The sequence below is a fragment of the Galleria mellonella genome, unplaced genomic scaffold (assembly GCF_026898425.1).
Source record: "Galleria mellonella isolate WM207_F2 unplaced genomic scaffold, CSIRO_AGI_GalMel_v1 utg588, whole genome shotgun sequence".
In the NCBI taxonomy this organism is placed as follows: domain Eukaryota; kingdom Metazoa; phylum Arthropoda; class Insecta; order Lepidoptera; family Pyralidae; genus Galleria; species Galleria mellonella.
In genome coordinates, this window is record NW_026442124.1 from 823,265 (window position 1) to 842,400 (window position 19,136).

The 19,136-nt window shown below is 31.5% G+C and overlaps 2 protein-coding genes across 2 annotated transcripts in view; one reads left to right on the forward strand and one right to left on the reverse strand.

Annotated features, from left to right (window-relative positions):
- Window positions 1–846: 846 nt before the first annotated feature.
- LOC128201745 (uncharacterized) lies at window positions 847–1,839 on the reverse strand. Its single transcript, XM_052899586.1, has one exon. It carries the CDS (start codon window positions 1,837–1,839, stop codon window positions 847–849), a length of 993 nt encoding a protein of 330 aa, XP_052755546.1.
- A 3,759-nt stretch (window positions 1,840–5,598) lies between these two features.
- The window catches only part of LOC113516777 (tensin-1), a 115,607-nt gene continuing 102,069 nt past the window's right edge, over window positions 5,599–19,136 (forward strand). The window contains exon 1 of the mRNA XM_052899603.1: window positions 5,599–5,724. Within this exon, the coding sequence (XP_052755563.1) occupies window positions 5,614–5,724 (111 nt within the window). The 5' untranslated portion in view covers window positions 5,599–5,613. The remainder of the gene's footprint in view (window positions 5,725–19,136) is intronic.

Sequence of the window (19,136 nt, forward strand, 5' to 3'; positions counted from 1 at the left end):
ACTTTGGTTCATCTCCCAGAAGGAACAACTGATAAGTCCTGTCATGTATTCGCATCGTTTTTGATTGAATATAAATGTTGACATTAAATTTTGACATGAAATCATTACCGAGTATACCATCAGCGTGTATGTTTAAATTTGCGACATGGAATTTAAATTTTGGAAATTGATCTAATGAAATGTGGGATGTGCCACATGTTTGAAAAGGCGAATTTTCATTAGAGATACCAATAATAGAAACGACGTTTGATGTATCGATGGTATTTTTACCGATTTTATTTTTATTTATAACTGAAATGGCTGCTCCCGTGTCTACTAATAACGTAACTGGTTGGCCATCAATATGAAATTTACAGTGCAAAAGATTTTCAGGAGGTATATTTAATGTAGAGATATTGTAAGATTCATTAGGATAAGCTCTTTTCTTTATTTGATTCGATTTTAGTTTTATTTTTGATTTTTGTTTCGATTTACGAGATTTTTTTGATTTTTTAGTCTTTGTAGTTTGTTGATTGCACGTGGGATTTGAATTAGATTCTTTTAATATAGGTTTTAGACATTGATCTTTTTCAGAATTAGTGGAATTAGTGATGCAATCTACAGAGTTAATAGGTTTCTTTGATTGAGTTAGTAAGGTTTCTGTGACCTTTATAAGTGATTCAGTGATTTTTGTGAGGTTAATGATTAATGATTCAGAGAGCTCTAAGTTTGTCTTAGTAGCTATCGTAGTTTTATTATCACAAGTACACATATCGCTTAATTGTCCCCGATGGACTGGAATTGTTTGCGCTTGTGTAGTGATGTTTGTATTAGATAATGTAGTATGACACTGATTACTATTGAATTTTACTGAATTTGAAGATCGTTTATTTGAGGTTCTAGGGTAATATCCTGACCCTCGGTGATCATTGAAATATTTGGGCAATACGTGGGAACCGTTTCCGAAACTGTGCCCGTCAGCTCGGCCGGTTGCAAGTTTAAATGATTTACTCGAACTGGAGCCGGATTATTTCGCGGAAATTGGTTATTACGACTATTATTAAATATTCTCTTTCTACAATTAGTTATATGATGTCCGGGTTTTTTACAATAACTACATATAATAAATTTTCGCGGATTGGTATTAATAGTATGTTTATCTGGTGGTTTATGTATTTGAGGTTGATTGATCTGAGGTGGTTGACGAACGACATTGCTATATAGCGGTGTTGTTATTCGACTATTTTTAAACAAACTTTGCCTAGCCGTATTCATTTTTCGAATTTTTTCTTCTTGAATTGCAAAGTTTCCAGCATGAGTTAATGAATCAAAACCTTTTGTTCTCAACATTACACCTATGTCAGAACTCAATCCATTAATAAAAACGTTCAGAGCTGTTTCTTCCGTAGTAGTTTTCCGTCCTATTAATGTCGCATCTACCACTTCAGTTGTTAATTTTTCTAAAATTTTATTTCTACATAAATCTACGTGGTGGAAAAATTCCGTTACCGATTCATTTGGTTTCTGAAAGAGTGATTGTAGTTCGAGATTTAGATGTGAAAGAGTTTTTGTTTGCGAAAATTTTTGTATAAGGAACGTTTTTAAGTCGTCCCAGTTTGAGTATAGTTTCGCGTGGATATCAGAAGAAGTATTCCCACTTATTTTATTTAAAGCATAAATTAATAAAATTTCTTCTTGCTCTAAACTTGCTAATTTAAAAGCTGAATCGCACGATCTTATGAATTTATATACTTGACCCGATTGTGTTGTATCGAAATCCGGTATTAATTGTAATAAAGTGTTTAGCGGAACATTTTGTTCGCAGAATTTAGGTTTTGCGTCAATATTTTGTTGTGACATAATGAATGTTGAAATTAGGATAATTGAATTCGTAAAATTGATATAGTATAATAGAATATTAAAAATAGATAGAAAAATAGAATTTGAGTTTGAATAATAAAATTATTTTATGATTTAGGCGAAAAAGATTTATGAAAAGGAAACAGAGAAAGGAAACAGAGCAACATGTGTTGACCACTTACCCCAATAACAGCAACAGGATACGCATTGCAGAGTATAGATTCGGCGAACTATTCAAAGCCCTTCAGGCACCGTCCTAGGATTGTTGGCGATGTTTGTCCGAGTCCCAGACGTTAAGTTCGACTTGCACTATTACGCGACGGATCCTACCGACTGCGCCAAAATTGTTATGGGGCAGGGTTTTAACACAGTTGGTGTTTTTGAAATGACTAGACTCGTAGAGTATTCTGAATTGAACTGTATTTATTATTACAAATCGTCCATATATATAGTAGAGATATCTTAATTACTACTTACAATTACAATAGTCAAATACTTCCATCGAAAGAGTGACAACAAATACAGATAATAACTTACTAATGGAAATTTGTATGAGATAAACAAATATACAAATATGAATATTAAACAATATAATGATTTCGATATCAAATGGACAAATACAAATATACAAATAGGAATGTCAAATATTATAATGATTAGGTCGTAGGCTGACACATGGTCTTAGGTCACGTACTCTTAATATATGTAACACAAGTTCGAATTCTTTCCACGTTTTCGTCGGAATGTGAAGTGGAAGGACGTCCTGAACGTGGGTCATCTTGAACGCTTTCTCGGCCCTCTCTGAATCTTTTTAGCCACTTGTGGACGGTTGGTTCCTTCACAGCTAAACTGTTCTGAGATCGGCAAAAATTTCACGGCCATTCTTGCCGAGTTTCGAGAGAAACTTGATTACGACGCGCTGCTCTTCAACGGAAGCGGGCTCCATGCCGACGGGGTTTCGTTAAGAGGTAACTTCACAGATGGCGTGACAAGCCAGTTCGCACCGCACGGCGGTCAGACCAGAACTGAAGCATTGTTAGGGACATAAGGAAGGGGTCCTGCGCTTACCTGGCCTCCCCACTCCTCTTTCTCGCATTCCAGAACACTTTTATACGAACTTTCCGGACAGACCTCGTATGATTACCTCTTTTCTACTAGGGGGAAGGGATTGGTAATAAAGTGCATTAATGGCCTCATTGCTTGTTAGCATGATGAGATATATTGTTATATATCCCATCATGTCGACCTCCACGCCGCCGCGCCGTCGCTCCTGAAAACCACGGAGTTAATTTTTGGTGAATTAATTACAATGGGCTGACTGACTTGACTTCATCCTCATTTGTTATTCTTCGCTGGTGTCTCGCTAATATGTATCGATAACGCAGGCGAAGCTAACATTAAATTTGAATTTTGTTAAAAAAAAATTATCATCGTGTTTTTCCTGACAAGGAACTGTATTTAGATACCTGTGTCTTTTGGAGAAAAGTAAAAAGTGAGTGTGAAGTGGACTTGGAGAAAGTAGGATATTTTTTAAGACAGTTTAGTATTTATAAATTGTATTGAGCTATATAAATTCACTATTTATACATATATAAATAAACATAGCAAAACAGAGATTGGGATAAGAGAAGGAGCAGGTATGATGAGCTGAAAGTAGAAATGGATCTTAAATTGGATAATTGTTTTTATCCGTTATTTACTTTGTGGTACATGGCAAAATGAAGTGAAAACAATACAAGTTTGTAATTGTGCAAAAATCTTACAAATTGTATTGATTTCGAGAAAAGAAAAGACGTTTATGTAAAAAATTATTTAATTAAATCCTATGTGTCAACTCTGTCTATAAGCGTCGTTTATCACTTTGTATCAGGTGGGGTGTCACCATATAACCAAGATGACAACCTTTGGAAAGGCAACAATAGTTGCCTTTCAAGATATATATAAAAATATTCTCCGGTTGAACAATGATTAAATGCCCTTTAAATAGCCAAATATCTTTATAAATTTTTGCGTCTGTAATAGGTACTACGACAATTCGCAGTTTTAATTATGATTGATTTGAATTAGGATAAAAAGTCCTATCCTATATAACACATTCACAATATGATCCATCTGTATTATAAATTTAATTTATATAACAACATTGGACCGTTCCTACAAACCTCACATTTATAAATATTAGTGCAATTAGTAGGACATTAGTACAATTAGTAAGGTGCCACATAGACGGGAGAAAACGGGAAGTTATATTCATAACATTATTATCTAATTATTATACAAAATGTGTCTTTTCTCGTGATGTCTAGATAGAAAATGTATTTTACTACTTTTATTTATATGATTTTATTTATTTTTTATTTATTTGATTAGCATAAAAATACATTAAAAAAAACTATGGATTTTTAGTATCACTTAAACTTCTTTTGATTGTGTGTGGTGATACTTTACATTTCGTTCTTAAATGTCAATATTTGCATTAATATTCTGCTGTTTTAGGAAGGTTTACGCTTTTAGTTTAAACTTTATATTTCTGGTATTTAAGAGAATTTTATTATGACATTTTCATGTAATCACCACTAAGTGTTATACAGAATCTGATGGTCCAGAATGCAAAGTGATAAGCGGCTATGACAAGAGCACTACCATGGACATCACAAAATATACTGTGATGTTTGTAGAACATTTTTACACTTACTAACCTATACGACCATATAGCATCTACATATGTATTTTAGCGGCCATTGTTTAACTGAATATAAAACAATATGTCAAGCGAGAAATATTTCGTACGACAGAAAAATTGTACCGAAGTATGAGGATGCTTTCTGTTGTGTGGATTCGTGACCTTACAAGTTGCCACTCGGCACCGCACCTATGACCGCATGATAGTTATCGCGCGCGTGGTATGCACCGAGCCCCATGAACTTATAGGATTTGTTATCGGTTTGCTTTTGAAGATTCTTTAACATTTTTATTATTTTAAACTAGCTACACAACATCGCGTTGAAGGTAAAAGAATAAAATCCACTTGTTTACCAAATTGTAATTTATATGAGTTCAGCTGTTTAAGGGTGATTAAGTAACATAAATTCTCACACTTTTTATATCAATATGTTATAAGTAAAAAAAATTATGTTATAATATATTATAAAAAAATATCATGAGATAATCAATGATATATGAAACATTATATCTACAGGTAAAAACAAAAACAATAGAATAAAAAACAAAATATTCAATAAATAAATTATAGTCATGATTGCCATCTCTTAATAAAAAAAATAAATTGAATAAATATAACATGCCTTATTACAAATCTGTCCTCATATATTATCTGGTAATATTAATGTACTTAGTTATAAATATTAATTTACATTGCGAACGCGTCATATTTTGTGTCAACAGACGTTTAGATACATATTTGAATATGAGTGTATACCTACAAATCATTTTTAAATATTGATTAGGAATTATAATTAATTTTTTAAAGTAATATTGTATAAAAATTTTGCTTAAAAAATCATGCCAATATTCCAATAAGTTTAAAAATTGTTTGTGTCGTATTTAAGAAGACGAGATAATTTTATGTAAACTAAATAAGCACACATACTTAATCAAAGCACCAAGTTAAAACGATCTATAAACTAGTAGGTTGAGCAATAGTAAGGAGCAAACAATTCTGTTTTGTATGTATGGCATAGTAAGGTTACCTTGGCAAGGCAGTAGAGTTAACGGTAGAATGTTAATGTATTGTAGAGTTCATAGCAATGTCGCATGTGCTTGAGCACGCCCGGCCCTAGCTTCCCGAATGGTTGCGCAAGATCAAGTGCACCACACCACCGCGCCGCCTACGAGATCTGCCTGTGTCCATTGACGCCTCTGCAAGTAGGTAAACACCATTTCACCACAAGTTCATTGTCACGTAATTTAATAATTGAACAGCTCTACTACAATGGACTTATTTACTGTATTTATATGATTGTTTTGCATCAATATATACACTTCTATTATAAATATGAAAGTGAGTTTGTGATTGAGCTTTAATGGCTTAACTAATCACTATAAAAGTGTTTCCCATGAAATGAAATTCCAAAATTTCGGAAAACTTTTCATAGTAGGCCCTCTGGTCACTGGACATAATCACGTCGTGAGGGGGGAAAGGGATTGTTAGTAACGGAGACTGAGAATCCCATTGCTAGCAATATACCCAACCAGGTCGAATTCCTCGCGGTTCTCCCTGGTAACTATCATGGTTAATTCCTGATGAATTAACCATGATGGGCTAACTGGCCTGTTTTCATTCTCATCTATCACCCTTCACTGTGCTCCGCTAGCGTATCCCGTTAGCGCAGGCGGGGTTACCATACCATTTTCACCCATCAAAAAAAAATCACGTCGTGAGAAAAAGCTAGTAGATAAATATTGTTTTAATGTCTTGGCATGCCATCTACTTGTAGATATACTACTTATATAACATAGGTACTGTTGTCTTATCATGATGATAGTATAATATAGAGAAATATCTGACTTATTATAATGTCTAAATAATAAAAACATTTGTATATATGTATGTACCAATATATATACTAGCGAATATTGTTTAGTAGATACAGTTCTTCGCTTAGCTTGTCATACTGTATTATAGATAAATTAACTAATAAAATATGCTTATTATGATTAGATACTTTGAATATGATTTTCATATTTTAATAAATATTTTCTACTACTAACGAATTAGTTATAAGTATACCAGTGACCACATACTTGTACTAAGCGTCTATTCAATTATATACATATTTTAATATGTAGTAGTAGGCGGCTACGTTGGTAATAACACATAAAAATTTTGTTTTTTCTCTTATTGTTCAATTAGTATAATATTATTTTGATGTTGGCAATAAACGCTTTTTCTTTTTTTATATATTAAGCTTTTATGGAAAATATATAATATAGTTATATTACGGAATACACATGTAGATGTCTACTTTTTCTATTATATTGAGAACGATGATTTGTAAAAGATTAGTGAACTCTGTAAATCGTCTTGTTTGCTTCAAATAAAAGACTCTTTGTACTGTATAGCAGCGTGTTCATTCTTGTATTAGCTATCCCATATAATATATATCTTAATTAGACTTACGTGTGGGGATGCGCGTGCGCCTATCTGCGAACAACAAAACCATTCAACGGCGGCGGCTCTTTTGATGACTCTATGAAATTAATGCAACGTGCTTTATATTTGTATTTTGTTAATATGTGAACTTCCTTTTAGTTTAATCTTAATATAAATCAAGTCTTTCTATAATAAAGACTACCTTTTAAGTATATTTCGTATATAATGTAAGTACCTACTTACATTTTAGTAATAATGACAGCGATGGGCAAACCCTGAGCAGGTAATTATTGCGCTGCCTACGTATATATATTTAATATATTACAAAATTTGCAGAAAAACAAGTTCATTTAGAATTAAGAAACCATTTTTTTATTACTTAGATATACTAACGACTGAAAGGATTTCAATCAAATTCGGTAGATGGCTAGGTTGTATTTTAACTTAATACATAGAACATTTTGTACTTTGTTTAGTAATGCATAAGGGCAAAATCGAAAGAAATGAAAAGACGTATTTAAAGCATTTTATTAAATTATGTCATTCGTTTTGTATTTATAAGTATTTATTTAGGATAATGGTTTACTTGTATGTAGGAAAATTTTACCTCACATGTATAAATATATAACCGTTTTGGTTACAAATATTCTTATTACATATATGCACTAGTGAGTGAAATATATAACAGCATTAGCTAATTTAAAATATTTTACATATTAAAATTTAAATAGAATAAAAATTATCATGTGTTAATATAATATTTGTACGATATGGTCATCTCTATGTGTACCAAACATTCAAACAATTTTACAAACTTATATATTTATATTTACATAATGTTAGCTGGATTCCAAAAAGGATTACTACTCTTTGAAACTATGTTTTATTAATGAAATATTTTTTATTCACATAGTAAAACTGTTTAATAGTGGATAAATATTTACTTGACAACGTTTTTATTTGACTTTATTAGATAAAACATTTTTTTATGGAGAATTGCAAACAAGCTGATAGATAGTGGCAGAAAGGGTGTCGTCCAAGATACGAAGTATCAGAGATATTATCATTATAGGTTGAGATACAATAACGTTCTATGCACGTATTGCATTTTCACGGTAGATTAGATGACTTGATCATAACTTTTTATAGCGAGTTAGAAAAAAAATTGCCACTACCACCATAATGTTCCATTGCTCTGTTTCGATAAGCAGGAACACCTTAGCGTTACTTTCTTTTTTACTCGAGTATCGAGTTTTGTTCCTATAATCGACAATAAAGATTATTTATTGTTATTTTTGAAAAATTTGCATTTCCCTTCTTAAGGAGGAGAGATGGCACGCTGATATTGTGTTTAGACTCTGTCACTTACATATTACATATGATTCCAGAGCTAAAAAAGCCCATGAAATAGACCACTCCTAGATTGCGTATCAAAACATAAAATACCAGATCTACAGAAATACAATTGTGAAAACCGCATCCAATTTGACGCAGCAGTTTTTGCCTGATGTCGAAACAAACTTACAGATAAATAGACAAACAAAATGTCTACAAGTTATTGTTTTAGGTTGTACAGTTTTTCTTAAATATCTCCCATGTACAGACATCGTTTAATTAAAAATTTTTTATTTTATTTTATTAGTATATTACAATTTTATTAGTAAAATAAAAGTAAGTCTTGTTATAGTAGCTATTTGTAATAGCAGATGCCGTCTTTCTATATTATGTAATATTAGTACAACATTAAGACACAAATGATTTGTACAAGTGATTGACATCACGGTTGCTGGACTTTGATGAAAAACAGTTACGCACCACTGCCTGCAATTCGATACTGTGCATTAAAGTAGTCGACTAGAGACATTATTAGTACACAATAATTTAAAGACTTAAAGCGAACAACTATGATTATGGGATGACTTTACCAGAGAATTAATCGGTCGAAAATATAAATGGACATGCAGTTTTTTGTTTCGATAATTCGAACTGAATTCATTAGTAAATCACTAGGACACAACGCATTCCAAATCAGGGGTTCATTACATTTTACAAATTTTAATGAGACGTTATTTAGTCTTCGTCGCAGTACGTATTCATAATGGTATCGTGACTAAACTGATTGTAACCGTATAGATTTACGATTTAGTTCTAATAATAGAATTGATATGAGCAACCAAAACACATAAAGCGAAGAATATACTTAAGTTAGACAATAAATGTCTTCAACATTAGTACAGTATCTGCTTTTGAAAAACATCATAGATATCAGTTAAAATAACAGAATTAAAACGAACAAAAACAGATGTTATTATCTGTAAATGAGTATGTTATTTTATATTAGCACGACTGGAAATCAAATCATTCAGATCCATTTTAAAGATGATTTAGGAAAATTCTATAAATTGATCTCAGCGTTCTGGATTACTTTCAAATGTTAGGGCATCAGACGATTGATGCAATGAAATTTCTTTTATATTATTTTCTTAGTAGATTCTTTACGACGTTGACAGAGAGAATTAAGTGTCAAAAGCATTTCAACATTGTATCATGTTATGTTGATGTAGTACTAAAAGCTACAATGGAGACATTCTTTTTGTAATAAAATTGTGATAAAACATATTTAAAGTTATTGAATAAATACGGTGTAGATAAAATTTAAATTTGCCGCGAGCAATACAACGGTGCTGATAGCTGTGGCTGGATAATCCTCCTAGATTGACCAATCCTCGAAGAAATTGCAATGATAGAGTTGAAAGACCATGTATCACAAAGTAAACTTCTCACGTAAAATCAATTAAAGTAAATATTTTATTTTGTCAAGTTTTCTGTTTTACAGTATTTAAATATAGTATTTAAATTCAGTGGTGGATTAGAATGAATCCAATGTGTAAGAGATCATAAATGGGCGCAATGCCAATCTAATCGCAATAAATCTATTGCGCGATAATTAATTTCAAATATATTCTTTAGTCAAAGTGTTTAGAAGATCAAAGTTTTTTTTTTATTTTGTCTCTACATTCGTGGCGTAGCGGAAGACTTTGCATAAAAGTGATTCCGATTTCGATTTTGATTCGAGGTCATTTTATAGATCGAACTAATTTAGGAAATGGACTTTTCCTAATTAGCTTTATTCTGGATGGTGGTTCTAGATGTTTGTCACCTGACTTTTTATAACACATAGTATACTATCTTGATGACTAGGTAATTGATGTGATTGTTAGTATTGTATTGGACTTATTATTGTTTTTATTAATTATAATAGTGGGATTCTAATTTGGATTGTACCTATGATATTCTGTTCACGTACGATGACAGAATAATCACATTGAGCTGGTCTCTTTGTCCGGAGCCTTAAGTGTGAATTTTGACTAACTTGAGCATGGATTAGTCACCACTAGTTGTCTATACGGCTTGACATGACGTAATACTGTAAACATATGATGCATATATAATTATATTAGGTACTTTTTTATATTACACAATTAAAATAATATTTATTAAAAATATCTATATTTTATATATGTGTATACATGTATATCATGTCTAAATATTATTACAAATATTTTTCAATATTCTCGTTTTAAGTGATCTGATTTATCAATAAATATAATTTATAATCTAAATAAAGCGATGAGACAAGCTTTTAAGTCTTTTCACGTTTTCAATACGCATATTGGTGATTGCGGACGGATGTTGCGTAACTTTGAAACCGGGCAAAGCGTTTGTTGAGCGGAAACATTGTACAGGCAGCGGGCGCGCACTAGTGTTGTGCTAATTGTTGAGTATCGATTTTATTAATTTATCGATAAATAACCTACCCAACCATTTATCTGTAGCATGATTTGAAAAAATATTAGGGTGTTATTTTAGTATTATCTAATGAATTTATTATATGACGATGATAATAAATATACTATTACTAGTTTTGAATGTTGACGTTATGTATAGTTGTGAATAAATTATATGTATCTGTGTATATGGTAGAATGTTCAGCAGTAGTTAATTGATATAATCGATAAATTAAATTAAGTAAAATTATTATCAATAGGCTAATTGATATGTATTGTTGTGGAGAGTATTATCGATTAATCGATAATCAGGCAACACTAGTGCGCTCGGCATGCTTCGGGGTCAATTTACAGGTACCTCTACCTGAGTAACGATGCTCTAATGAACGGCAGGAGCGGCCTCATTATCCGTAATGCGCAATACATTAGCGTTGGAGATTTTGAACAGGTATCTTGTAGAAAATTCTATTAATCATTTTTAAAAGGCAATATTTTCACAAATTAATTTAATTTACGTGTATAATCTCGGTAACTTTGAATAATAAGAAAGCCTTTTTTATATCTAAATATGTTGTTATGTAGTTATTTACTGCTTATATGCAACTAACACATGTACTGTCCAGAAAGGATTAATTTTTTTGACTATTCGGTCAGTAGGTATGTACGCATACCTATTAATTTAAGGTCTGTAGACAATGTAATAGAATACTAATTAGATTATCTATGCGATGGATTTATTCATTCATTAAACATTCGGAAGATTATTTATCGACTTCAATCAAGGAGGAGGTTTCTTAACTATATTAAGTATACTTCTTTTAATATTTTGTTATCGAAATGATTCATTTTCTGTTAATTAATGTAATCCATCTATTCCAAAAAATATATTTAGGTACGTATATTGTTATGCAACTTACAGTCATTTATTTTCCTCGTCATTTATGAAGATTTGAAATGGTGATAGAAGATACAAGTGATGAGCGTTAAAGAGCAGTTACAATTGAAAAAATAAAAAAAAAAAATACTACTAACAGGTTTTTTGCGCAATGTGTATCATCAAATTACCTGAAAGTTTACAAGTGGATGTATGATAATAGAATTTAGTAAACTCAACAATGTAAAATTATTATGGTTATTAACTATACACTAATAACTTACAAAAATGAACAACAACATAAAGCCAGACATCAAGAGCTTTTTTTTATGTTAATTCTGTGCATATTTTTTTTGTAATCACGTTTCCTATTTTGAATCTAATAACTTTTTGCTTGCCCATTTTCTTCGTTGATATCGTTACTGAAATCCAAACCGAGTGGGATTTTATTCGAAGCCCTGCAAAAAATGTCACGCTTCGCGAAACATGCTCGCCAGCTGGCGGATAAATGGCGCTTTTTCGTCGCCCATGTCTCTAAAAGTCAAAAACACTTCTCGCATTTTGCTCAAATTGATTTATACATGTGTTTAATTGACGATCATAATTGTAACAAATTCGACATTTAAATGCTTTGAACGGCTTCTTTCAATGAATCAAACGTTTGAATATTACCAATAAAATAAATTTTATGCTCTTACTGGTAAGCATAAATAGTGAAGTAAAAATAGTTCCGACCACCTGGTCGGTGCATTCTATAATACTTACAACGTAGTACAGTACAGTGCGAGGGAAAAAGATTTATGGGACTTCGAACCGAACACAATGCGACCGCAAAAATAACCCTTGATATTTTTTCTGTTGGGTAAATTGTCCCCGTGTTAATATTTATTTCAAGTGGTTAGGTTTGTTTGTTATAATAATCTAAAGAAATATGCAATGAATTCTACCCTCATAATAAATAAAAAGCATAAATTTATTTAAGTTTGTTCCTATATTAATCCCATGCAGTTAAATCAATCCGTAAGAATGAGGCACATTATTATTATAACTGATTCGATTGGATTGGAACTGATTTGCGGCCGCTATCGATAGAAAAGAAATAATTTTTAATTGGTTGGACATAATATTTAATTTATTAATATGATAAAAATATTTTCTTTTTATCTTAATAATATTTCTAAAAGAATTAATCGCAATTAATAAGTTGAGTGTATAATCTTTATTTTTACAAAACCATCTTGCATCAACATGAAAATTAATAAAGATATTTGGAGGTCCTATTCACATCATAATTTTTTTTTATACAACTTAAAATAGCAAACAAGTTGATGGCCTACCTGATGGAAAGTGGTAACTATCGTCTATAGACATGAGCAGTGCCATGGACATAACAGAGTATACTTGTTTCAACCATGATACCCCCCCATGCGTTGCCATTCCTGAGGACTCAGGTGTTATTCCTCTGTAGGTACCCTGTAAATTCACGCCATATCCCACCCTTCAAACCGAAACACAGCCATGCAAACAACTTCACGGTAAAAACACGAATGGGACAGAGGTACCCAAGCAATCGACTTTTGTACAAAGTCTCCCTCTGGTAAATCATATTATCATATCAGCTTTTAACTATCCACTACTAAACATAAGCCTTCCCCTAGGGAGGGGGTATGCCAGTAGTGGCTACTACTGGCATACCCCCTCCCCAGGGCGGCTTGGCAGGGGATTAGCAACCGCAGCTAGGCTTTGGAGATGATGTGGGTGATCATGGGCGGCGGTAGTCACTTACCATCAGGTGAGCCGCATGCTCGTTTGCTCCCTGTGTTGTAAATAAAAAAAAAAAAAAAATGTTTTAAGGGGGACGCTGTTGCTCATATCTCACCTCCCTTAGTCGACTCTTACCACAACCACGAGAAAGAAAGGGATGGCCTATTCTAAGCCGGGATCACACGAGAAAATTACTATTCATATACCACCTACATAAAGTCAAGTATGAAAAAAAATTTTAAAATTGATTCGCATATATAATATAATTGATTTGGAAACTTCTTTTGCGTATTAATGCTTTTTACCTTACTTCAAAAAGAAGGAAGTTCTCAATTCGGTTGTATTTTTATGTTTACTTCATAACATACTATCAGTTCTAAACGAATTTTAGTATTTTTTTTTTCTAAAATGATATACTTATAGATTATTCCCATATACATTTTATTGAAATCGGTTTAGTAGTTTAGTTTGTTAATCAAAATATCAAAAAATCAAAATGAGGTTTTGTTTCAACTGAAGTCGGTTTTTTTGTCAAACAATTTTTAGTTATTAATAATTATATTTCACGCGAAGGAAAATACTTTTTCATTAGAATACATATTGGGTTTTTACATATAACTCTTGAGTTCAGTAGACCGTGACTTGTAAGTTATTTTAAAACAAATGTTATCATGTGGTTTTATGTATTGTTAGAAATAGGTATAACACTTTGTCTAATAGGTACATAAGCAAAATGTTTTAGTTAACTTTTCGCTACGCTTGAATGGAGACCAATTATTTCGAATGCCCAACTGAGAGTTTGGTAGTGGGTACACAGACACGTTATGGATGATAATTCTCAACATACAGACCACGTGGGAGGTCTTTATAGATACACATCAACGTTAGAGTGAATTAAGTTGATTTATATTATTCGTAGATTTATGTCCTTTCTATTGAGTTCAAGAATTCCATTAAATCAACCCGTTACTTCAATTTTATTAATTGCTCACATGAAACTCAACAAATTCGTATTAGAATTTGTACCTATATATTTTTACAATAAAAGTTATTCATTTTCGGTTTTTATAAGATAATCTCTCTCACTTGAATACTCGCACGTACCATTTTGAGGAACGGCAGTTTATGTAAGTACTTACGTACCTTTTGCTATTGCCACTGACCTTCTCAAAAGTGCTAAATTTATTGTTCGTTGTTAAGACTCGTTGCGGTGTTTTATGGTACTCTATATTTTCATGGCTCATAGCGTAGCTACCGGATTGGCGCGTTAGATTGTATCTTCTTCTAATTATATTTTTCGTAAACACTATTTTGTCGAAATGGCATTCGTGGGGAATACCAGTTCATTACCCTATGATATATATATCCAATTTTTTGTGTCGCTTGTCAGTGGCAAAATTGGGAGGATTTCATGGTTTACATACATTAAAAATAAATATTCCATAGATGTATGAAGTTTGGACAGCATATATATAATTCCCTTTTTTAAATATTGTGAAAATAGTAACAAAAAGGAACAGTGTTTAACACAATATATACAAAAAATTATTGTACATAATATGTGAAAATGAAATACATGTATAGATATATAGATAGATACTCTTTATTGTTTCCTCCAAAAGATTACAATAGTAAACTTATTATAAATATAAATAATTACAAGAAATAATTACAATGAGAAAACAATGGACGTATACAAGTACACAGAGATGCAAAAAAAAAAATCTCAGTGAAATGTTTGTAGTAGTAGTTGTTTCGGTTTGAAGGGTGGGATATGACAATGAAATTACAGGGTAGATACATATGCAAATTACCTTAGTCCTTAGGAATAGTAATGTATGAGGTGTACTATGGGCATGACAGTATACTCTGTGGTAACTCCGTACTGTTCGTATCTAACATATAGGCGACGGTTCTAATTCATCAAGTGGGTCATTAGCTTATTTGCAATTCTAAATTTCATGAAAAATTAAACATTAATGGCAGACAGTATATTAAAAAATAATTTAACAAATCCCAACATTTTGGAATATTTTGGCCATTATTTCAACTAATTATCGGTTGGGGCGATGACATTAAAGAGTGGAATTTCCTAAACTCATATTGTTTACGTTTAGAAATTCATATCCGTGTCTTTAAAATATACCCACAATTCTTTTACAATTCAAGCAATGATTTTCATACTTGCTTCACATACAAATTAAATTACAGCCGGTAGTAAAAATCTGTTTAATAAATTTTAACTCGTAAGTTATATGTCACAAGTACTTACGTTATAAGACGATCATAGTTTTACTATTTTCTCATAGACATTTTTATTTAGATCTTTACTTACCTCACTGGAAACATATGCTGCAGAATCAATAAACTAGGGTTGGCAACTCGCACGTCGGATGTTGCAGACGTTTTTAGTAACAAGCGGACCGTACCTGTGTTTGCCACCATTGTAGAAATTTAAAATTGAGGAATATTAATTCATTTATAGTATTTAAAAATTTAATATTTTAAATATGGAATTCTAGAAAAAATTTCTATTGACCAAAAAAATTAATAAATAATTTAAATTCCTCTTTATGCATGTCTGATATCTTCTTTTGTATCCACAGTGTCTGACTAGTTGCGATTTAATATATATACAGAACTTATAAATCATGTTTATGTTGTGTTGTTTTCGCAGCTAGCGTTTGACAGCTTGACGTATTAGATGCGCGATGGAGGACGCCATCCCCTCGTCACGTTATTCTTTTCACTCACATCGACCGTTGACACTTCCAGCAATTAAGTTGTCAATGCTATAAGTAATTAAGAACCAAAAAGTGTTAGCGGTTTGTTTATATTAAGTTTGTATTTGTGTGTGACTTAGAATGAGTGCATATATGCGTACACCGCATTGTACTTATAAAATCTGATATAATGTTTAATTATACACGGTGAAATCTAAAACATATACATCCTTTTAAAGGAGGATTTTATGCGGAAACTCAAAAAAATTGAGCCCTCCATACTAACTAACAATTAGACACGTCGTCTCAGTATGTAGTTTAATAATATTTATGTAATTTTTATCGTTTTCTCAAAGTTCGTCGTTTTCTAAGTTCTCCTTTATTTTAATTTAGTTTTTCTAACTCTTATATATCATAAGGAAGAGAGCACCTGATAGATTAGTCCACAGTTGGAACTGTTGGATCTATAGGTACTTATGAAATACACTACGCATTAAATGTAAATGCTTTTTTCATAAAATAAACATAAAGAATATCAAATAAATATTATTTTAGAAATAATCAAATAAGGTTAATTACTTATTTCTTAAAATAAAGCTATCAAGTCTTTTTTATATTTTATAAGGCACGTTTACATTTTATTATCGACTTAAATGGATAATGTACCGGCTTAATGTTTTTTTACTAAATACGTAAGTATTGTTTTAGGTACACAGCAGTTGTGAGGTCGACATTTACCAGCCGGTAATGGCTCTTTAGTATTCATGCATATTTAAGTAATACATTGTCTTTTTAAATGTAATTACTAAACAAAGAATTTCAGAGAAACTGTAAAATGGGTAAAGTCTGAAATACGAGTCAACAGTTGCGTAAAGCATGCGGGTATGGGAGTTGATACGTGGACGTACGTACTCTAGACATGACGTCAGAGTAGTTTCAACACTGAATAAACAAAGCCACAAGCCAGCCTCTGGTACACAGGTTACTGTGTGCTCATTTCTCGGACAAACAAAGAATATAATTTGGGAAATAAATTTACGTTTATCATTAAAACCTTTGTGTACGGACAAAAGTAAACGGATTCCAGATAATGATTTCGGAGTGTGGACTGGATGCCCCATTACAATCAGTGGACATTTATGAAATGGGTTATTCCCATTTGGCCCGTATAGTTAAGATTTAATTTGGGTACAGGCCGTATCGATCAATTTAATGAAGATAAATAGACATTTGATTAAATTTTATAAGGGCTTCATAAAGATTCCCTGATAACATTAGTTAAATTAATAAGTAACAATGCACGTATATACTTACATTATTTTAAGTTTGTTTGTATGTGTGGTTATTGTTTCTGTATTTTTGTGTTTTCGTGTTTCTTTATGTGGTTAAAAATAATTATAAGAATAACAATTGTAGCCTTGTGGTTAAAAACAACATATATTGTATTGAAATATTATTTCCTTTGTCGCTTCATTATAAAAGTTAATAACACTAATTTTTAAATATTGTAGAACACCACACTCGGTTTCTTTATTATGCCAACACAATGAGAGATAAACTATACATTACTTACTTATTTTAAATGTAACATTTACAATAATCAAATAGTACACCGAAGTAAGTAATCGTATTATTTTACGTTATAAATCCGTGCCATATTTAGGCTCCTGCTCTAAGTTAGGCCACAATGAAATAGAAAGAGCCTTCTTCGCTCAGGACATCAATTTTTCATGCACATTGTAGGTAGGCTTCTGTTTCACACAGATTAGATGGTTCTCTCGGCGATCTGAATTTTCAAACACGAATTAAATTGAATACCTAAATCTTTCTGCTCAATTTAATCAAAAAGTTGAGACCACAGTCAATATTGAGATGGTCAATTATTAATCTTTAATTAACAAATATGAAATTATACTTTTCAATTAAATATGTTTGTGTCAAAATGTACATGTCAAAATTTCATATTTAAAAAAGTTCAAATTAACTACTAGATATTTAGACGAAATTTATTTATGTAGATTAAATTTATATCGTGAGAGCAAAACAAGTTAATTAGTATATGCATAGAGAATATTCAAAGTGTGCCTGATGTGTAACAGATGTTTGTAAATAACTATAAAACACTTGGAGATTCTTTTATGAGGTACCTAGCTCGGTTCATTGAATAGCTAACATACTGTAAGTAATCTGCGACGCAGAAAGCGGGGTCAGTATGCCTGTAGACAAGTGGCAAATTATTCAATCCTAAATACATTTGATTTAAACAGAATCAGTCTACTCGACTGTACAGGACGAACAAATGTAACATCGTGATAAATTTACATGTTTTTACCTATAATCTACAGTTAAGTGTAATTTTACTTTGCTAATGCTAAAACATAAGCGATTTCAGATTAGAATCAATGGCATCTGTCTAGTCCCTTAGGTACTAGCAGATCGTGGGTTAACATATTTCACCTCTACGGCTCTACCCGTACATTCATAAGCACATACATATGTGGTACACAAGCAGTAACGCACGGATTTAACATACCTCCTCGTCATAATGTTAGAATACGATATGAATTAAGAAGAACAATGAGTACTATAAATAAATAACATTATACATTATTAATACCACATGATGCTGTATTCCTTATTAAAATGCGGGTGGTCTTCAGATTTTACAACAGCTCAAACGCATGTAACTAACTTTAGATACCTAATTACAAAGTATGATATGTAAGTACTTTGTGTTGAATCGACACTAAATATGGAACAAAAATGTAACTAAATAAAAACCTAACAATAAAATTAAATTTGAATGTAGGTATATACATACAATTATATGTATATTAATTATATGCATACATACTTATGTAAAATACTTTATTTGAGATACATGTAACAACATTGTTACATTTACAAATCAATATATAATCTTCTTAATTAATTTTCACAACATTCATAGAAGTATGTACATTCAGCATTGATATTTGATCATATATGATTTTTTGCTATGTTGATGATACTAATTGCATAAAAAAGGGTATGAA